General features: G+C 35.6%; 1 protein-coding gene across 1 annotated transcript in view; it reads left to right on the top strand.

Annotated features, from left to right (window-relative positions):
- Nucleotides 1-21,664, top strand: part of LOC144435358 (transient receptor potential cation channel subfamily M member 3-like) — a 50,067-nt gene extending 28,403 nt beyond the window's left edge. Inside the window, exons 15-28 of the mRNA XM_078123954.1 lie at nucleotides 841-938; nucleotides 1,470-1,604; nucleotides 2,184-2,279; nucleotides 2,931-3,053; nucleotides 4,301-4,382; nucleotides 5,473-5,571; nucleotides 6,009-6,108; nucleotides 7,715-7,970; nucleotides 9,872-10,015; nucleotides 13,474-13,722; nucleotides 14,961-15,123; nucleotides 17,081-17,183; nucleotides 18,165-18,346; nucleotides 18,845-21,664. Of these exons, the coding sequence (XP_077980080.1) occupies nucleotides 841-938; nucleotides 1,470-1,604; nucleotides 2,184-2,279; nucleotides 2,931-3,053; nucleotides 4,301-4,382; nucleotides 5,473-5,571; nucleotides 6,009-6,108; nucleotides 7,715-7,970; nucleotides 9,872-10,015; nucleotides 13,474-13,722; nucleotides 14,961-15,123; nucleotides 17,081-17,183; nucleotides 18,165-18,346; nucleotides 18,845-19,005 (1,991 nt within the window). The 3' untranslated portion in view covers nucleotides 19,006-21,664. The remainder of the gene's footprint in view (nucleotides 1-840; nucleotides 939-1,469; nucleotides 1,605-2,183; nucleotides 2,280-2,930; nucleotides 3,054-4,300; nucleotides 4,383-5,472; nucleotides 5,572-6,008; nucleotides 6,109-7,714; nucleotides 7,971-9,871; nucleotides 10,016-13,473; nucleotides 13,723-14,960; nucleotides 15,124-17,080; nucleotides 17,184-18,164; nucleotides 18,347-18,844) is intronic.
- Nucleotides 21,665-22,247: the final 583 nt, after the last annotated feature.

The raw sequence follows: 22,247 nt of genomic DNA, 5'->3' as shown, positions 1-22,247 counted from the left end.
ATCACCTGTAAATAAACATATTTTGTGTATCAGTACACACTTGAATTTGGTACTCCAGCGTCACAGCCGTCAACTCATATACTACTTATAAATTAAACCACTTATTAACATGCACAATGTCTAATAATTAGTATTTTAACAATATCCAGTGAATATATTGTTAGTTGTTTGATGATCATTTAAAGGTTTCCGTAACAAAGAGTTGACTGCTAAAACATTTCTTAACTTTTGATATTGTCACAGATGACATATTTATATTTCAGTAAACTTAATATTTTAACAACATCGCATGTCCTAGTTTGACTGAAAGGTCAATAGACTGTCTCAAGGATATCGGATTTAGACCACACAGGATTCCAAGCATACTCGAATACATGAGACGACGGTCTGCATTTCATAAATATCTAGGATTCATAGTGATCATTCATCAATGTTTTAAAATTACTTTTAGGGCATTATAACGCCCATGAAAACTCTATATGGAGTGCATTAATTATTTGGCCATTGGCCATGCGTTATGTATATTTAGACTTTAAGGACGTCACAATAAAGAACACGGGACTGACAGGCACTCAGATTTGGCAAGAGGACTTGGCTTCGCGGGAAGTCAATGAACGAGGCACTATGCTGGGTGCTTGCCTTGTTTTCCAGTGTAGATCTTTAAACACTGTGTGTAGTCTGAGCTAATTCCCTTTAAAGTTCAAGTGTGATCCTGGTACGTACATACAGAAGTTGAGTCGGATATGAGATATGAGAGTGATTCGGGTGTTATTACTTGGTCTATCAGCTGTGTGCGAAGATCAGTAGTAATAATATCTATATATCGCATTCTGTATATAGCTGCTGACGATTCACCACAGGCCCAACTTCAGTTACTAGCTGCAGAAAACGGAATACCAAGGGCACGAAAACTCCTCAGGGACCTTACGAATAGGCAGGTAGGAAGACAATTCCTTCGTGGCTAAGAACTCTTCATTGAAATAAAAAAATACGATATTGTTTTTAAATGGAAATTGTCAAGCTAAGCAATTAAGTTATAGGATACCATTACATCACATTTCGTGTTAGTGTTCACTGGCTCTGTTTGATACAGCCACGTGGAAGCAATAAGGAACAACACACATTCTACACTTTAGTTTAAGATAGCAAGATTGAATTTTTTTGCTACATTTTTCTAAGTGAAATAAACCATTTATAAAGGGTAAATAAATTGTATTGCAACTAGACGCAGACACGCCAGCACTGTTGTTTTGATGTCTGCTTTTGCTATGTGCATGATGACATGTTAATTAGTTTCATTTACAAGAACCTCTATTCTTGTTGTCAATCTTAAAGTGCAGTTTCTTATTGCCTCTTACGCGGTTGTACGCAAACTGTGAAAACGTGAACACAAAATTGAAACAGGTTGTACCGTCAGGTCGAAAAGTACTTTCAGAATTACCTTACTAAGTATGCACATTATCTTTCAGAATATATCATATGAAGATATCATGATGTCAGCGCTTGTACTTGGTAGAGTGCCATTCTTTGAACTTCTTCTGGAAAATGGGATGCCTTTGCAGGCGTTTTTAACCCTTGATAATCTGCACAAGCTTTATGAGTCAGTAAGTTGTAACGCAATGTTGTTTTGATATCGAATATTTGGCGCAAGTAATTGTAAATAGTACATCATGGACGAAAGATAAAGTTTTTGAAACCCTGTTTCACACTTTTCTTAATTACACGCTTCCATCAGTCAAAATGTAATACTGAATCAAAACGGAAGGCACTGAACAATGTATGTTATGGTTCTATCATAAATCTTACAACAATATCAACAACAACAACAACAACAACAACAACAACAACAACAACAACAACAAACATTCAGGACATTTTGTGATATCTGCTAAACAAAAGAACACAAATGCAAATGTATTGTTCATAACGTAACAAAGGATCTATAATCATCGGGCCTTTGACCAACGTTTAAAGAGTATGAAAGACGGGGATGGTATTTATGCATAAGCTAATGGTATGATTTTTTCAAATTAGTACCGATCTTCCTGTATGCGGGTTATCTTAATAATATCCTGTAGATGTAAATTAATTGTCATTTAGGAAGTCTCCATTTGTAATTAATATTATTCATTTTTTTAAAAATTGTGTGTAATATTTGATTTGTTTTATTCTCTTTTTAATAGACTTTCAATGATAACGAAGTGTTGAACGATAGTGATAGCTGTTACACCGATGTCATCAACACGGCTTATCGCATAGATGAAGACATGTTTGATTCTGTGAGTAAGCACTATTATTTGTTGGAGATGAGGCTTAATTACTGCTTAACATATACACTCTTCTTGTTCACATACGATTAAGCTTTGCTCGTTATTTCAAGTCGAACGCTTGTTTATAAGTAGTTTATGAGTACAATATTTTCCACGTTTTGTTTTAAATCAGCTGACACACACTGTGGTTTTAAAGGCCCAGTTTTCGAAAAGGATTCAACATTAGGTGTGAAAAACAGTTGTCTGACAAAGCTGTAGAAAAAGTTGGCCCAGAACAAAAAGAAATTAAAATTTTATTTATTTTATTTTAATTTTATTTATTACGTGTCACGACAGGCAAGTCAAAGCTACACAATAAATAAAAATTAAAATAAACAATTGACTACAACAGGCCAAAAAGACCATACATATACCCAAAACACTAATGGCAGGCATACAATAAAAATACAAAAAAAAAAGATAATCTGTAAAGGGAATGGGCAAACAGGCCGAGCACCTCTACTAGTGTCCAACCACTGATAAAATAACACTAATGCGAGAACCTGGGATTGAAACCCAAACAAATGAATAAATAATTGTAAAATAAGATTAAAATACTCAAGCCTATGTTTTCATCAACTTTGGAAAAAATTGTTAATCTAAGATTGCTTTTCCTTTAAGGGATTATTCTCCGGTGACGTGCTGCAGCGTGAAAGTAGAGACTGTATTGATCTCCTAAAGAAGATATTTGCTGAAGACAAAGGGAGTTGCAAAATAACATGTTGTACCAAAACACATGCCAAGGTATACGCTTATATTCCGTAATATGTAATGTCCAACTATTAGTTGAAATCACAGACTGTTCATAATACTCACACTAAAGACCAATGATATCTGATATGCTCTCTATATCTCTACATTTGCTACAACAGCGACAGACATTGTTGATGTTACACAGAAACTTGCGGGAAAATATCAGCAGTAAACACCATGGTACCAAGGTGCACACATTAAAGTGCTTACCTTGCCTGGAAATACCAGTCCCATGTACTTATATTAACAAGGACTCATTCAAACACAAAATTGATAATCATATATCTGTGAAAAGAAAGCAGGACTTACATGTGTTTATAGTCAAGGAAAAGCAGCAAACTCATTGTGTAAAGATGTATATTCATTCAGGCAATCCATTGACTGCTTATCAGTGTCCAACTACAATGAGATCTGATTCGTAAAATCTTCAAGTACTTTACTGTACACTTCCACAAGTGAAGTGAACTTGGAGACTAACTTTGAAACCAATACTAATAATCTATCAACATTAATGTGATTATTTTCGTTCTATGTTTTGTCCAAAAAGCTGTAAAGCAAAGTACCTATACAGGTTCTCCAATATCTAAATGATATGAACAATGTGTATTTTGCTCCTTTGAGCTCATTAATTGTCATCTATCTTTCCACATAATTTAAATAAACCATAATCAAACCTGACAATTATCCTCGGAGGAGTAGTCTGCACAGACTTTATATGAAACGAAGTTGTGCAGATTTAAAGAAATGTTTTAGGTTACCAGTGTCGCAAGTTGATTAGAGGTGTGCATATAAATGACAAGTTATTATATTCTATTTACCATTTTTTCGTTTTTGTTGTGACCTTCTGCTTAGGGTTGTCGATGGCCGAGTGGTTAAACCACTTGCCTCTTACCACTGCGGTCGGGGTTCGATTACATTTACCACGCTGTAAGTAAGAAGAGTGTCGTTCAGTTTGACTCTATCGAACAACGCAGGTTTTCCCCGGGCATTAACACTGAGCATTGAGGAGGGTCGCTTTCTGTAGGTGTTACGGTCACCTGTGTGACTCATCCTGACTTTATGTCAAAGATGAATAAATAAAAAATAGATAAAATGTATGCAGTAATCTCTGATCGGCCGAATTAAAACTATATTCGTTTAGTACTATTGCAGGCGGTAATATCTCTCTATGCCATAGATTCAAAATGGTGTAAGCATAGCAAATGACGTCAATGATTCATCTTTTAATTGCCTACTAGGACGATTGCGTACTGGACAATGTACAGAAATATATTGCCGAGTGTACAGAATTCGTTTTTCAACCAAACTATTCTGACAAAGGTAAGATCGGCATCTTACATATACACCATGTAAAGCTTTGATTACTGCACAACACTAATGGCCAGGTAATTTCTCGACCAATATTACAGCTGATTTAATTTAGCCTAGAACGAATTTGTTTTCAGTTTTGTTACATATAATGAGTTATTGTATATAACCTGTGGGTAGACGTATTTCTGTAGCAGTACACACTGTGTGATGCAATACGTCAATTCAAATAGATTGGTGGGTCCGCACCCGAAAATCAGCATCCAATAAATCATATCATGATTTCGACTCATCGCTCTTCTCAGACTAAGATAAAATAGACCCCCAACTTAACATATGCAATGTCCAATTATTAGTGTGTATTTTAGTGAAAATATTGTTGCTTGTTTGGTCGAAAAAATAATACGCCAGTTAGAACTAGTGTGTATGTGGGGCAGATGTCATTTGATTGTTCATGATTGGTTCTGCAGTTGTCTTCATTGAAGTAGGGAGGGTTGTTTTTATGTTTCCCCACGGATCTGCAGACTGCATGGCCTGGACAAACACGTAAAAAAAAGACCGACGCGAGGGTATTTGGTATTTAAGTGATGCGCGCGCTAACAAGAAAAATTGTCTTGGCCTTACATTGTTAACATATTTACAGAAAAGCAACTGTGCAAATAAATTAATCGACATATAGGAAATAACATAAAGAAAACCACAGATACCTTGTCATATCAACTACAGTAAATCTCAAATGCTATACGTGTATCCGTGGCCCTAACAAGATAAACTCAAATACACGAGTCACAACTTCGGATTGTGATACACCCAATGGCACTTGAGGAGACACCATTTCGTCAGTGAACCTAGGGGCATGGGGGAGTGTATACAATTAGGTTCTTTGGGAGATCGACACATTTAAAAAAAAAGTAAATTAGTGGGTCATATTTTACAAAGACCCATTTTTTATTATCAAACTTTGCATTCTGTCATTGCCCTTGTTGCCAAATCCCACCACTGCCATCATTGTGCAGTAATATCAGAACACACATTATTTAAACGTCTGCTTCTTAAACAACTAAGGAAATTGTATTATTTTCTCTTTACACGGGTGAAAAAGGTTATAAAATAACTGAACGGGATCTGTTCTTTTGGGCATTGCTGTGTGGTCGGACTGAACTAGCAAAAGTAATCTGGAGTGTGGCATCAGACCACGTTGGTAAGTAAATAGTTAGACCTATAGAAATTAAAGTGGCATAGTAAAGAAATAATAAGTATCAGTTTCCATGTCTATGCATGTGTTTCTGAAATGAAGCAACAAAGGTTTTACTGAACGTGAAACAACACTTTTATTAAAGGCCCAGCTCAAATTAAGATTAAAATTTAGGTATGAAAGTTAAACTGTTGTCTGACACATGTGCACATTCATAGAAAGAGTTAGGCCACAACAAAGAATGGTCCTATGTAATGTAATCCTTATAGCTCCACTGATAACATACAACTACAAGTTTAGATCCTGGGATTTCATTCCTGGCCTTAAAGGAAACTAATTTTAGGACCAAATTTTAGACACTAATTACCAGCATATTAGTTTTGAGAGCTTTGCATCCAACATAGAAGCTTTATTTTTAAAACGTGCATTTTGTTTTTCTTCAGCGTTGGCTCTTCTAGGCGCCAAGGTCTTGCGATGTCTTAAGAAGGAGAGTCAAATAAACTACGAGAACGAACTCTCAGAAATACTGAGTACAAGAGAAAGGTACTGTCACTTTCCACCATTTTGTTTGTTTGTGCCATTTATCTTGCCGTCTGTACAATTCCATCTAGACACTTTATGAGAGTTATGTAGGTGATGAAACCTAAAACTAGTCATTGACTACTGACATAGATCCGAGATCTGTTGGACGAGTGTTACAGTTGACTGGCTGTAGTATCAGGACACCAACTGTATACGACAACGCGCACCTGTGTCACGACAATGCGTGTAGACGTCATTGGCCGGTTCTGCTGTGTTTGAAATATGAGTCAAAACGTTCGAAATTTCCCTTACTTTCTCCGATTTTATTTACTATCACCTCACCTGACCTAGTATAAAATTATGTTATTCTCCATTATTTTTCATTCAGTCGGAAAATACTCGTGACCTAAGGGTTTTATCACTACGAGTCGCTAGACAAGTAGTAAGAAAGACCCCTTAGGTCATGAGCAGTTTCCATAGTTGAACGAAGAAAAATATTGAGGAATAAATTCTAATTATACACCTTACTCAAACCGAAAATATGGATTATAGTAAATATCCTAGTCGATCTACGTCACGACAACCCGTGTGTACGTCATTGGTTTTGTGATATCGATATATGAGTCGCAACTTTTCCTTGGCTGAACTAAGAAATATATTTGGAATAGTACCTAACTATTCTATAAATTGAAATATCTGAGACACATATTTCATGAGGATGAAAAACAACGAATCGTTCTCTTTCTTGTTTACTCTACGGTCACTTTATAACAGTCGTGTTGAATGTGAAATTGTCACAGAGAGGGATGAAGTGAAAATACACTATACATTTGTCGTAATTCCATTGCATTGGTACAGAGAGTAATTGATTCAGTCATTTACATTTCAAACTGAGTGAAGTGTTTTATTACATAAAGTTTAATCTCAGACCCCTATAAAAAAACAACAGATATGTAAAGTGTATTGTTTATAGGTGTGAATCGTCGGGTGAAGAGGTAGATGATAGCCTCACTCGACACACAACATGTCCTCCTTACTCTTATTTTGGACTCTATTGTGTTGAACGCTCTCCGAAGTCTGCCAAATTGCCCGCTTTTCGTGCATAGTTGTAGTTGCTTATTTGCGCTCTAGGTATCTTTTTGGTATATTCAAGACAACACCATTAGATAGCTGGTGTTTCTAGGAACGCGTTGACGTAAACGCCACTAAAATTGATCATGATTTAGTTAAGTTACAGCTGTTTTATACCCCAGTTTTGACATTGATTTTATGAAATCAATTTATAAAATGACCCATTTCTAAGTAGTATTTCAGTACACATGGGCAATGTATACGTAGCAAAGATGGAAATAGTAATCGAATTTCTCGAAGCATGATCTCTCAAGGTATTTCTATAGTGATCTGAGGTTTAATACATTACCATGAAATACAAAAAAGGATAATTTTTGTGGTTTCCATAAAGAGAGTATTCCATGTTTGGTAAGATTTATGATTTGTCTATGGTATAAAGTTACGTATACTTTATACTAAGTTTTCGTCTTAAACAGAATTTGATGATAGTAGGGACGTTTTCTTTCCAAAATAAAAAATACCGAAAGTACATCAGAGTATCTCTATTATTTCTCAGGGACATTTCCAAATTAGCTTGCAACACTATCAAACTTTGCTACGAACGCCATCCAACGAAGGCTCAGAAGTTGTTAGATCTACCAGTTGCGTTATTAGATAAGAAGATGAAGATGAATTGCCTAGAACTCGCATGGACGTTTAATATGAAATATTTTCTGTCCGAGACATGCTCACAGGCAATTCTTTCTACAAAATGGAAAGAACATGGTATAAAGTCTTGGTTTGCTCCAAGAGCACAGTACGTCTGCAGTATTGTAAGTACAAAATATCATTTACATTGTTAACAACAACAACAACAACAACAACAACAACAACAACAACAACAACAACAACAACAACAACAACTGACAGACATGTACTTACAGTGATGAATTACTGCATTCTTATTACCACAGAGGATCACACGATTTCACAAATAACATCACTTAATGACCATGAACAAATGTTTGGAACTGCAGGATGAATTCATTGGCACTGCTTTGCATCCGAGAGTAAGCTAACGCATTACAAAACCAGATGCAAAGTAAATGCCTCTCGTAAGGTATGTTATTCTTGATGATTAAGTAACGAACCGCTATTCCTCTTGTGCCTCTATAAATCTTTGTTACTAGATGTTTTTTTTCACTAGCAGTTAAACACCACTTGACCCACGACATCATGTATGTAGTGTCGTTTAATTACAGCACAAATTATCAAAACATCTGAGGTGTAAGCGTGAAATGTTGATTGTTGCAAACAGAAGTACGTTTTCAATTTTCTTATTTGCTGATACCTTCATTATCAAAGTTAGCAAAATATGTCAATAAGACTCAATACTGTAGGTGTGTTTCCACTCAAAGGTAAAAGAAATTTAAGTAAACCACTGAGGTTTTAAGAAATTCAAATCAATATTCTAGAGAGAGAGAGAGAGAGAGAGAGAGAGAGAGAGAGAGAGAGAGAGAGAGAGAGAGAGAGAGAGAGAGAGAGAGAGAGAGAGAGAGAGAGAGAGAGAGAGAGAGAGAGAGAGAGAGAGAGAGAGAGAGATCTCAATAAGTATTGATTAGGCCACAAAAAGATAATTGTTTCTGGTCACCGCGTATCACTTAAATACCCTGGCGTTGGTTTTCTTTTCGTGTTTTTCCAGTCCATGCAGTCAGAAGATCTGGGGTAACACAAAAATAACCCTATATACGCACCTCGGTGAAGACAACTACAGAGCCAATCATGAACAAGCAAATGACATCTGTCCCACATACACACTTGCTCTAAAGTACTAAATAAAAAGAACATTAACTGTCATAAATAGTAACTTGAGTGACAGCTTTGTGGAGAATAAAATGAAATCGCGTCATCGCTCCACTTTAGACAGAATGTCCTGACCAGAAACCATTCTTTTTTTGGCCTTAGGTGGGTCAGGTCTGAAACCATAATTGTGGTATGTTTTGTTTGAGAATTGATACGGAAAATGCAAAAAAAGTTTCACTGGTCATTCACATTCCCATGCAAGTCTTCTACGCGTGAAAGTATACATGTAATTATGAAGAGCTAATTATAACGATAGAATAGTGATGAGTACATGTCATTTAGACAAAAAGACCAAGGGCAAAGGACTCGGGACGTTAACGTTTTGAATATGAAAACTATGGCTTGGCACATGTAATCTTTACTTGCAAATGCGGCTAAATTTAGCTAGTTAGAGATAGATCTTATTCAAAACCTAATCAGATATTACAGTAACTTAACAACAGTGTGTATCAACTTTCGTTACCATAAACCTAGTTGTTTTGAGTCATATGTATGCACAAGGACGTATGGATACACACACACACACACACACGCGCACGCACGCACGCACACACACACACACTCACATACATACATACATACATACATACATACATACATACATACATACATACATACATACATACATACATACATACATACATACATACATACAGACATACATACATACATACATATATACATACACACATACACACACATACATACATACATACATACATACATACATACATACATACATACATACATACATACATACTCTGATCACTCACTACGTTACCTCACCTTACGAGAGGTAAAAATTATGTTAGTGCCTACTGAGCAGTGCATTTTGAGCTGTTAACACAGTTGGTATTACTGTTTTTTCCAGTTGTCCACAGTGTGCCTGCTTGTTCTCTTCACAATCTTTGTTCTCACTGACCTGCATCCATATGGAAATGCCAAATCACCTACTGTGCTGGAGATTATAGTCACCACTTGGGTATCTCTCCTCATTCTGAATGAATTATACCTAGTAAGTTCTAATCTGGAAATATATGAATAGATACAAAGATCTTGTTAGCACAACTGAACTTATAAGGTTCATTATAATTAGTGTTATAGGCATGGCAAAGTGTCTGTCTGTCTGTCTGTCTGTCTGTCTGTCTGTCTGTCTGTCTGTCTGTCTGTCTGTCTGTCTGTCTGTCTGTCTGTTTGTCTGTCTGTCTGTCTGTCTGTCTTACTGTATGTATGAATGTATGTATGTATGTATGTATGTATGTATGTATGTATGTATGTATGTATGTATGTATGTATGTATGTATTTATGTGTGTGTGGATGTGTGTGTGTGTAAACAACTTAAGTCAAAAAACGCTGGGACAATTGCCATGATGTTTGGTTGGTGTATTACCTTGGGTGTCTAGTTGGACAATTGTTCAAATAAAAATGATCTTATGACCAATGTGTGATTTGGGTCAAAAAATGTGATTATTGGTCAAAAAACTTAAACTCAGAAACTACTGTGCAGATTGGTCTGAAATTTCGTGGGGACATTCGTAGGAGTGTGTATGTTAAGATTTGTTCATGAGATGATGATTCCATCAGTAATATGCCAATTAAGGCTAAATATGTGGTTTGAAATTTAATGGGGATGCATCTTGGGTTGTATAGATGAAGAAATATTACATATATATTGATCTCATAATGATCTCATCAGTGATATGCAAATTAGGTTTAAAAATGTGAATTTTGGTCAAAAATTTATATCTCAAAAAGTACATAGAGACGGAAATATGGTGAGGTGTTCTAGAAGTGTTATTCTGCATATTAGTTTAACATGTTTAACTTAATTGGCCCTAGCAAACTTGGCCACGTCCTTAGCAACAAACAAATGGCAGTATATTTTGTTAAAATAACAACATAATCTGGTAGGCAATTGAGTAAACGTTCAAAAAATGTATGCAAATATCCCTAGCAACCATGACCACGCCCATAGCAACAGCCAAAAGACGGAGTATTTCACAATGATAACAACAGAGATTCTTAGACAAGTGAACAAAACATTCAAAAAGTGTATGCAAATAAGCAACGATAACAATAGGGATTAATAGGCAGGGGAATAAACGTTCCAAAAATTTAAGTAAATTTGCCTAACAACAGGATCACACGCATAGAAACAGTCAATTGTTTATGTATATTGTAAAGATAACGAGGGATTAATAGACAAATGAATAAACATTCTAAAAATGTATGAAAATATACCTAACAACAAGACCACTTCCATAGAAGCAGCCATATGATGATGTATATCACAAGGATAACATCGGGGATTCATAGACAAGTGAACGAACGTTCAAAGAATGTATACAATCACAGACAACTAAGAAGACTTGTCTGTGATACAGTTATGTCTAGCAACAGCCAAATGATCGCATATATTGCAAAGATAACAACAGGGTTGGATAGGCAACTGGATAGTCATTCAGCAAATGGTCACCTATACCTAGTGTAACAAATAGGAGGGGGCCTCTAATGTTAAGTAACCCCCTTCAATGTTACTCTCTCTCTCCACTCTGTACACGGGATCGACTTGGACTTTTAGGGAATTAGCTCAGACTACACACAATGTTCATGGTTAACCTGGATCATTTGGAAGTGGCCACGGAGCAGATCGAAGCTCCTGACCTCGGACCGTCTCTTCCAAAGACTGAATCCATAATTTTATTATTCCATTAAATTCTTATAAACATAAAATATACAATACTCAAATGATTGGGTGATAAAGTAATCAGCACCATAAATGACTAAAACGGAAGTATTGCCGTCGCCTTAATTCAATGCAAATGATATTGACAAATATGAAAACTAGCCAAACAATGTGATCACGTCATTGTTCTTCCAACTGTCTGTAATCAGTCATTATTTGACACTGTTGATCTTTTAATAACTTAATGTTGTCATCTCAGAAGAATACTATTCGCGAAATGCAAACATTTGTTCTAAGTATTAATTCATGACAGCTGAGAGTTCACGGTGACCTCGCAAAACATCAAAACTTAGCGAATATCAAAAAGTTGTATTCTGTCATCCGTAACACTAGCATGGATCAGCATGTAGATAAACATTGTTAAAATGTACAGTTGTGCATTATTGTTTTTAGTTATTGCAGTTTCAGATGATAAAGCATACCTTTGAAATAAAACAAAAAAAAAGACCAACAACATAGTACATCAATGCACAGACAACTAATGTAATTCATCCTACTGATGCTTTGTAAATTTGAAACCTCTGCGTATAAGGTCAAAATATATTGCCAATTACTTTTATAATCCTCCACTGCAACGCAAATTTGTATTACTTCTGTCGTCTCGAAAGGTTGACACTCTCAGAAAACTTAGTAGATATATATTTTATGCTACTAAACTTAGGAAAGATGCTAGTAGAAACTCTGAGATATAAAGGGCCTGACAACTTTGATATTTTCTAGTGATCCGTTCATTTTTGTATGTTTGGCCGGTGGCCAACAGTACTGAATAAACGATTGATTGATTGATTGATTGATTGATTGATTGATTGATTGATTGATTGATTGAACTCATCCTGCCCACAGGAGCTGGCGCTGTTGCTAAATTTACCATTAGGGGCGACCCGAAGGGTTGCCTAGCGAGTCTGAAGAACTAGCGTTTCTCGCAAATTTGAGAGAATAAAGATATGCCGAAAATAGATATTTGGTTATCAAATATTAGTGATATCAATCCACATGTATATCCAAGATATTTTTATTCACTTTCTACTTTTAACTCCCTATGTGCATGCTCATTCATTGTAACTAGTGTAACAATCTTGATTTTAAATAAACGGGAAATAAGTGGCCAACGGATGGAGTCCAGAGATGCTATTGCAGTTTATTCCGTCCCTCCATGCATGCATCCTTTACCCGTCACCCGTCACGTCGATATGCACAGGCCGATCCATTAAAACTTAGCACAAAGATGGCACACCACTTTCGTCATATGCGCATACATTAGTCTCATAGCTACCTAATTTATACCAAGTGGCGGTCATACCTGCTGTAAAGATACACTAGTTGTACCATGATTGTTCATGATCTACAATAAATAAAGACTCGATCAGTTCAAGTGCCTACTCCTATATTGTCACACAAGGGATTTTCCGATATCAGTAGATTTGTACTTGACCTAAAACTTCAAGGTCAAATTTAAAAATCAATTTTTCTTTTATACAACAGACTAATTTGTGGTCAAATGTTTTCTGCTATCATTCTTTGTAATATTTGGGTGTTTCTGAATTTTCTACTAAATCTTGTACAAATGTGATACCACGTGATATGCACGTGTATTATCTTGAAGCTCACATCACACTTGAATGAATAGTAGAGATATTTGTCTGTAAAATTATGATTTTATTTTAGTACGATAGTTAGAAGATGTCTTCGATGAAGACTTGTTAAGTTACCATTTTTTTCCATACAGGCTGTCCTACATACTTGTCGGCATGAATGGAAGCGCGTGATGGTAGCTTGGTCAAATATCTTCATCAAAGTAGTGTCGATGGTCCTGTTTTTGATCTCATTATTCTGTCGGTATTTACTAACAACTCACTGGTTTGGATTTGCACGAGTTATGTACAGTTTGACACTTGGATCCTTCTATTTAAATTTATTGCCTTTGGTCTTCGCATCTGAACACCTCGGACCAAAGCTCATCATGATAGTTGTAATGGTAAGTATATTACTTCTTGGGGTTGTGGCAAATACTGATAATAAACAGACATTGTAGATGTAATATACCAAACTATTTAAAAGAAATTAATATTTCAATGAATAATTACATAATTACATGTATACAACAAGCTAATCTTAGGATCTATAATAAAACTTATTACACGGACAGTATTTGCACATTTTGTAGACATTGCCAAGTGAACTATAACCTTTTCTTACCTTTATTGACATTTCAAACCCACCATTTGAAATAGCATGAATATACGGTATTAGAGGCATCAGCAACTTTATCAAGTGTGATGTTTGAAATTAAGATGAGTCCTGGTATCTCAGCATGCCAAGATTTATTATAACAATTGCAAATTGGCGAAATCGGTGACGGTACTGTGTGTGCTGATCAATACATAATGTCTAAAATTTAATTTGAAAAGTTAGTCGGAACATGATTTGTAGGGTCGTATGCCATGAAAAGTTCCATGTAATCGTCACATGATGTTGACATGGCCACAATCATGAATGCATACCCCAGACCGAGGCCCTTCGGAAAGAGAATTAATGCGTAACTTGGACCCAGTTTCAAGACTGAAAGATTTTCAATTTTTGATTGCGAATGAATTAGTGGAGAGTTCGTATGAATTTATCCTGGTGGATTCTCCAGCAAAATTGCGCACAGATGCGATCTGATTTATATATATATATTTCTAGTGGTATTGAATGGCCAACTTGCAATAGTTGGATCAATATTCAAATTAGCAGAGGTCACACTGTACCAAGAGTTTTGCACCGTTTGCAAAGAGATGATCTAATTATCGAAAACGTAAATTTGAATAACTAATTCAATAAGTAAACCTAAAGCTACATCACAGGCGTTTGCAGGATAGATGCACTTTGGTATCACAAACGTATGTACCAAATAATATTGAATTTGAAGTGTACATTCTTAAGATATAGCTTGATTACCGAAAATCATTAATTATTCAAATGACTCAGTAATATGCATGGGATGTTTACCAACACCAGGTCGGTTCACACACAGACTTCTCATCCCTAGATTATAACCTTCCCTTACGGAAGGTAAAAAGGTGCAACATCACCTATATTGTCAGACTCTCCGGAAGCTCCGTTTGTTTGATGTCAACCCCGAGATTCTATATATAGTATATTTTATTCACTGTTCACAAGTCAATTTATGATTACATGTATTATGAAGCATGTATAAACTCTGGTTATTTCTAGGTAAAACAGTTGATAACATTCATAGTGATATTGGGAGTGTTTGTTTTGGCGTACGGTACAGCCTACGAAGCCATATTGCATCCAAATGACCCGCACAACTTCTTGTACACTTCATACTACAAACTCCATGGCGATCTTCTTACTGAAGAAATGGAAATAGCAGGTACTACAATTTGTTTAGCCTAGATCCTGCATTTGGTTGATTTCAGTTATTTCCTCACAACATCTACATATACACTTGCCCAGCTGTTCAGTATTCAAAACTGATATTAGATTTCATTATTTCACGTAACAATGGCTTTTAGATTTAAGAACAATTAAAAAAAAAAATTGGATTCAGATGTCTAAGCAATTGTTAAAGAGGAACGCCACTGCAGGAATTGAAGGCATGTTCGTGAACAGTCGGTTCTGGTTAGTTAGTCCCCGCCGGACGAAGTCCGGAAAGGGGACTTATGGCTTGGGTTCCGTCTGTCTGTGCGTCCGTGTGTCCGTCCGTCTAGAGTCGTTTCTTGGAGATGCCTGGACCGATTTTTTTCAAACTTGGTACAGGGGCAACATACAATGGCATACATATGCACGTCAATTTGTTTCATGATACGATCCAATATGGCCGCCTAGCAGCTATTTTGTTTGCAAATTTTCCCTGTCTAAAGCCATAACTCAGACATGCTTGAACAGATCTCATTCAAATTTGGTATTAGGACAGTGTTCTATGATATACATGTGCATATTCATTGTTGTCATGATACGATCCAATATGGCTGCCTAGCAGCTATTTTGTTTGCAAATTTTCGCTGTCTAAAGCCATAACTCAGACATGCTTGAACAGATCTCATTCAAATTTGGCATTAGGACAGTGTTCTATGACATACATGTGCATATTCATTGTTGTCATGATACGATCCAATATGGCTGCCTGGCAGCCATTTTGTTTGCGAATTTTTCATGTCCAACGCCATAACTCAGACATGCTTGAACAGGTCCCCCCCCCCCATACCCGACCCATCTTTTATTGTTGAATGTATTATTCCATCACATCATCTTGAAGAGTAGGGATGTCCCATGTCCAACGAGGAGATACAACATGAGTAGGCATGCTCCATGTCCAACGAGCAGACACAACATATCTAAGTCTGTTTGATTTAGGTTCACAAGTGTTGTTGCGTGATCAGAGTAGTGATATCAAGAAAATGACAACATAAACTGCCAGTTCCCTAAAACCCAATCATAGCGGGGAGTATGTCATTCTCAGTGACTTGTTATTTCATAATTTTACATCACGCATATTTCACGCGATTGCCGAGAAACACCAACTTTAAAGTTGCATTACATTTACTGTCCTCTTTATTGACTCCTGAGTGCTTATTTCCTCAGTGTAAAACTATTCATTGTACAACCATGAATATATTATTTCTATTGGATCCCATCATACAATGGCCGATAACAAAGATAGGGTTTATTTGTTATCGGCCATTGTATGATGGGATCCAACAGGCACAAGTTCAACTTGATGATTCTCCAAAATCGCAAGTAATTGTAGGTGATGTAAAACCATGAAATGACACTCCGGAACCCATAGTTTATGAAAATGCCTTTATTTCCTGGAGTGGTGTTTCCATTTAATTTTTCAACTGACTTTCTTGAAAGACGTGAAGAATATTTGTAAGGAAACTAAGGAAAGTATACAACTGTTATAATTGCACGAAATATTTTGAATGGGCATAAATTATAACAAAAGAAAATTTCCAATAATTTATAGATAATTTACATGTTACGACTTTGCACAGACTGTGATAACGTGATGTGGAAAAGCATTTTATTCAAAGCATGTGTTCAATTTAGTTTTTAGTATATTTTCATGCACAATTTGCAACTGTTTTCCGAATGTTAAACATACTTTTTACTGCTGCTGCACATTATTCAAATATAATAGTTGTACTTGAAAAGTTTAGAAATATGACTGACAGGGGAAATTATTGAATAAGGAATATTCAAGCATAGCTATCAGAGAGAAGTGTGGGTAAAATATTGTACAGTGTATCTGACATGACCTGAATTCTCGTGAGTATATAAAACATAATCGTCTTGACTCTTTTGGGGCTATTGTACATTCATTTTAGGACCGCATTCCATTGCAATCACATGCATATTGAATATTATGACGGGAATATACGTCTTAATAGGAAACGTCTTACTTCTAAATCTGCTGATTGCCGTGTTCACGTATGTATATTTAAATCTATGAGAGTAGAAACATTTTAACGTTGACTGGCTCGACGGAAATCCTATTAACATTGCTACATTTGATTTTTTGACATTCGTTACATTTTAACCATTGGGCCAGGAATACTTGAAAACGTGAATGTTGGAACAATGTAATATGGTATGGCGACGATCAGCTAAAATAACATTAGCTCACGCAAATAAAATGTACCAATGTTGGTAAAAGGTTTGTCCATCCAAACCTTAAAATGTTGTAATGTTGGTCAGATTTTTGTCCGGCCAGACCGTAAAATGAAGCAATGTTGGTCAGATTTTTGTCCGGCCAGACCGTAAAATGTAGTAATGTTGGTCAGATTTTTGTCCTGCCAGACCGTAAAATGTAGTAATGTTGGTCAGATTTGTGTCCAGCCAGACCATAAAATGTAACTGTTGCAATGTTTAAGAATTCGTGAAGTAAGGTGACGTTTTGTTTCTGCTCTCCTGGTGTCCATTGTAGATATACACTATTGGGATTAATTACTAAGCAACCATTGTTAAATGAGGTCAACATTGCCGTTTGAGGTTGTGTTCAGGCAAATTAAATCTGACACCAATTGTCATCTTCCCAGAATTAGCGTCTTTAAGTATTATGGTGTGTACCTTAATGTACAAAGGGGGGTGTGCAAAGAGGTTTATTTACAGCCAAATAACTAATTATCTCTACCGAATCCATAGATCATACCTTGTCAAAGTAAATATTAGTTCGAAACTTCGTAAGCATGTGAGTCGTTTTATTACAATATTCATATCAGGCTCATTATCTAACACGATAGGCGAATTTCTATACTTATAACTTGGTAGCCTGTGTGAACTATTTCTAGTTTTAAGTTTCGCTTCTTTATGTCAATTCCGACCAAAGTCTTAATTTGTTTTCGACTTAAAGATGACCATGTACTGACATCTGCTCACTGATTCAACACATTTCACCCCTTTCTTTTTCAGTATGTACATAGAAAAAATCCAAAACAAATCCAATGTAGTTTGGTCGTACTATCGGTATGGTCTGATTAAGGAGTATGCTGACAAGTTTCTGCCCATGCGCGGATTTCCGTTTTATCCAATGTTGTGGCTGGTGTCGAAGTGTACAAAGGGTGAAAAGGATTTACCTTCAGGGTCCAGCAAAGGTAATTTGAAGGAAAGAAGTGGATTGATATAATGAATGTAGTTAGACTGCCAACTGCATCAAAATATATCTAACTATATATAAGAACACACTTATTTATTTCGAAAGCATTACTATCCTCGTTTCTTTATAATTTAATAGAAGATTCAGTTTTGAATCGGTTGAACTTATCAAAAAGGGACATTAATAGGCAGAATTGTCGACCGTTTAACTTAATGTGCCCTACATCTACAAGTAGTGGGTGTGATTAATTCGCTGTTAGAACTAATTGAAGCGGCTGATTATTATTATTTTAGAATATTTGCTGTATTAGGCAAAGATCTAACCAGGACTTTATTACTAGGTTGTTTTACTGAAAAAGTGTTAACTTACAAACATCACACTCACAAGCCACTTTCACTACTTTTGTTTTTGCAAACATATTATGCTGATTTATTTACCAAGACCAAATTTCATATTCCAGTCTGAGACAAGTTGTACGCATTTTTTGTCTTTACAGAATTCGAATTGCGGCGCTTTGAACACACGGCAGTAAGACCATATAGAGAGAAAATGAGGACAAATCTTAAAGCTATCGAAGGCGAGTACTGGAACAAATGGGATCGACAGCTACATGAGAAAAAGACGCAGGATAAGGATATTCACGGGATACACCGTTGAGATAGTCCGCTATATGTAATTTGGGGTCAAGTCACGTGATAGCCACGTGATACCATACAGATAAGACGTCTTTCTGTTTCCCACTTTAAATTATTATGTAATTATTCAAAACAAAAGCACAGACTGAATGTGTAGATCAACAATAAAATATCAACTTCATATGTGTGACATTGGGAATCAAACGTTCATGGTGCAATTTTTTGTTCCGACAGAACACATCTATACAGTCACTCAAAATCTTTCATAATATGATAAAGAGAATACAATGTACCTCTTTATTGTCCCGTTGTCATGGAAGTGGTACATCCATTATATCGATTCCTTAACTGCTTAAGGTAAATGTCCCTTTTAAACAAGCCATTTTGTAAGCATAGCCACAACATGGGGGAGGGGGGTTAAGAAGAAATTCATTGGAATAATTACAATAATTAGAAACCATGTAAGGATAAGTTAAATTATTAAACATAAGTAAAACTGTGGAAAAGAAAGTTTCGACTTCATAAAAAAGACACAAACTAAGAATTGTCGTTGTTCAATGTAGTTCATTACATCCGTGGGTGATAGCGGTACCTTTGTTGTGCGGATGTAATCACATGTGATCAATATAATAGTGTAAATACTGGAAGTCCCCAGGATCATGGAAGTCATCAAAACACGACGCCCTACTGTGATTACAATTAAACTAATGTCAGCACATGGCAACTATAGTTTTATCTTAGTTAGCTGAAAGGTTGGTCGCCACTGTCGTAAATAGCGTAATGAAAGCAAATCATTAACTGCTTTTACGTGTATAGACTGGGCTGGCAAAGTAAAACTCAACTCAATAAGTGTTTTTTTATAAACTCTGCCGATCCCAGAATTTCATAATATCAGCCTATATGTTTTTACTACCAAATGAAATTTAATATAAACGAAATGAAATGCCATATTCACATAATTATGAGAAATATCGAAAGTTGTCAATATAGTTTGCAAAATTAGATTTATCTTCATGTTATTGTATCTTCATGTAACTTCTTGTAAATTATTAGTGTGGTTGCTGGGTCCGTGACCAATTAGTTATTCCCTATTCTTATTTTTCAGGAACAAAACAGGAATACGTTGGCCGCAATTGGTCACGGGCCTTAAATGGCAGCCTTTAATAGTTGCACACTTTTTCTCGTACTTGATTTAACTTCAACATTGTATTTTTGTGTGATTGATGCTGAATACGTTGTGTTAAGAATGTTTGCAACTTATCAAATATGCCCATGTTGATACAAAAATCTTATTTGGCCACTTTCAATACAGTTTTCTTTTTACGTTGATGATATATGTAGTACATGGGTAATATTATGAATGTACTGTAAAGATCTCACCAATAGCTAGTGCTACTTTTATGGTCTGGCTCAGCAAAAAAACACACCAGTAGAGATATTTGTAGGGGCAAGGCGTTACAATGTAGCAGTGTTTGTCGAGCAAGACGACGTTTTATGTGAGGTTTCGTGAGTTTAATGGTAAACTAGTTGTTGTTTTTTTTCGCTTGGACTATATTTCATTGGTTTGATTTCTCAATATAGCTCACACACAAAAAAGAAAAACATACCATAGACTTTCCACCAAGGTTAGTAATAATGTGGGCGCATGTTCACATGAAACTTCACAAAAGATATTACGTCATATGTATTTCCAAATGCCAGCATGATACGTGACAGGAGGACATGAATTTGTAAAATTCTTGAAATATATATTAGAAAACACTCGATCTTTGACACATTTATATATAGTGTTCTAAACTGCAGAATGTATTTATCTAGCCCTATTGGAGAGTTTTGCTTATCGTTAACTGAAAAATTAATTGTACAAAACCAATGTTATTTTTGTTTTCCTTGGGCCTCGAACTCGACTAGTTTGAACAAACTATTTTTTGTGGTCCAGCCAGAAGTTCAAGTTATTCTTTTATATATACTTTTTTTTCTCATGTGATGTGATTACTTGATTATTTCATTTTCCTCACTTGATATGTAAAATGGTTTTTTTTCGACCACTGGCAAATAAATAATATATATTGTTTTTACGGCCCAAACTCACGTCCGTCATGGTTTGGAAATTTTCTAATTAAATAAGCCAAGTTTTGGTGTTTATTTTTCATTTTCATTTTTAGAAGGGGACTTTTTATTCCGAAATTTCATTTCTTTTCTCTAGTTTCTCCGTTTATACTTTGTCAGATATCTGTAATAATGTATATTATTCCAGTCCTATATTGAATTGATGTTCTGTGTCTTTGACTTGTAAATACCAGAAGTGTATGTTAGTAATATACGCCATATTCGTGTTAGTCCCTTTGCAGTTATTTTTAAAGCGTCACAAGAGGGCATCCTGGGACATGAGTACTAAAGCTTTGACCATGGATGCCAACCACAATACACGAATTCGAATGAAAAGCATAACGTTAAGTCCATGAGTTCATGAAAATTGCATCATTTAAAGTAATAAGTTTAGTTGCACTTTTTACACTTGCTGAGAATGCCATTGACTGCAGCCTATAACACTTGGAAATTGTGATTTTTCAAAGGAGGCTATTGTGGCCCATGGTTCCTTGCTTTCGAATGCAGAGCACCTCTACTGTCGAAACTATAATATGCAATCTTTTGTCTCCTTCTTAACCTGTTGCCATGGTAAATGAATAAATTAATGCATCTATGAATTAACAAATGAATAAAGCTTATTAATTAAAATTTTAGCATGACTGTCATCCTCCTTATAAGACAAGAGAATGGAAATCGGAAGAATGTAAAACATGATGTTTGTCTCTCTAAACCCACATTTATTCATATAGATGTACAAAACAAAAGAAGCAAATCGTGGCTAAATATATTAGCTCTGTATTTCCGTATATTATTGTTACAAGGCCATATGATGTCCTATGGAGTCACAAATTTTATTGAGTTTCCTTGTGGTTAGTACACTGCAGCAAGGTTGAAACCAGCAAGTGTGCATGCTGTTAGAAATGGGACACTTGAAAGCAATCCAGTGTATATTTCTCATTAAAATTATACTTGCCTAGCTAGTGTATATAAAACTAATTTATTTTAGGGTTCCTAATTTTCGGTTTGTAACAATTACAAAGGACACATTTTTCATCTATAATCTATCAAATATATGTTTATTTAGTTATAGTCGTTGAATCTACTCTAAAAATAAAGAAAACATGAAATAATGTGCATATATATGGAATTGACAGAATTTATTCAAACACTGTC

The sequence above is a fragment of the Glandiceps talaboti genome, chromosome 5 (genome assembly GCF_964340395.1).
Source record: "Glandiceps talaboti chromosome 5, keGlaTala1.1, whole genome shotgun sequence".
Classification (NCBI taxonomy): Eukaryota; Metazoa; Hemichordata; class Enteropneusta; family Spengelidae; genus Glandiceps; species Glandiceps talaboti.
This window is presented reverse-complemented; position numbering and strand designations above follow the sequence as displayed.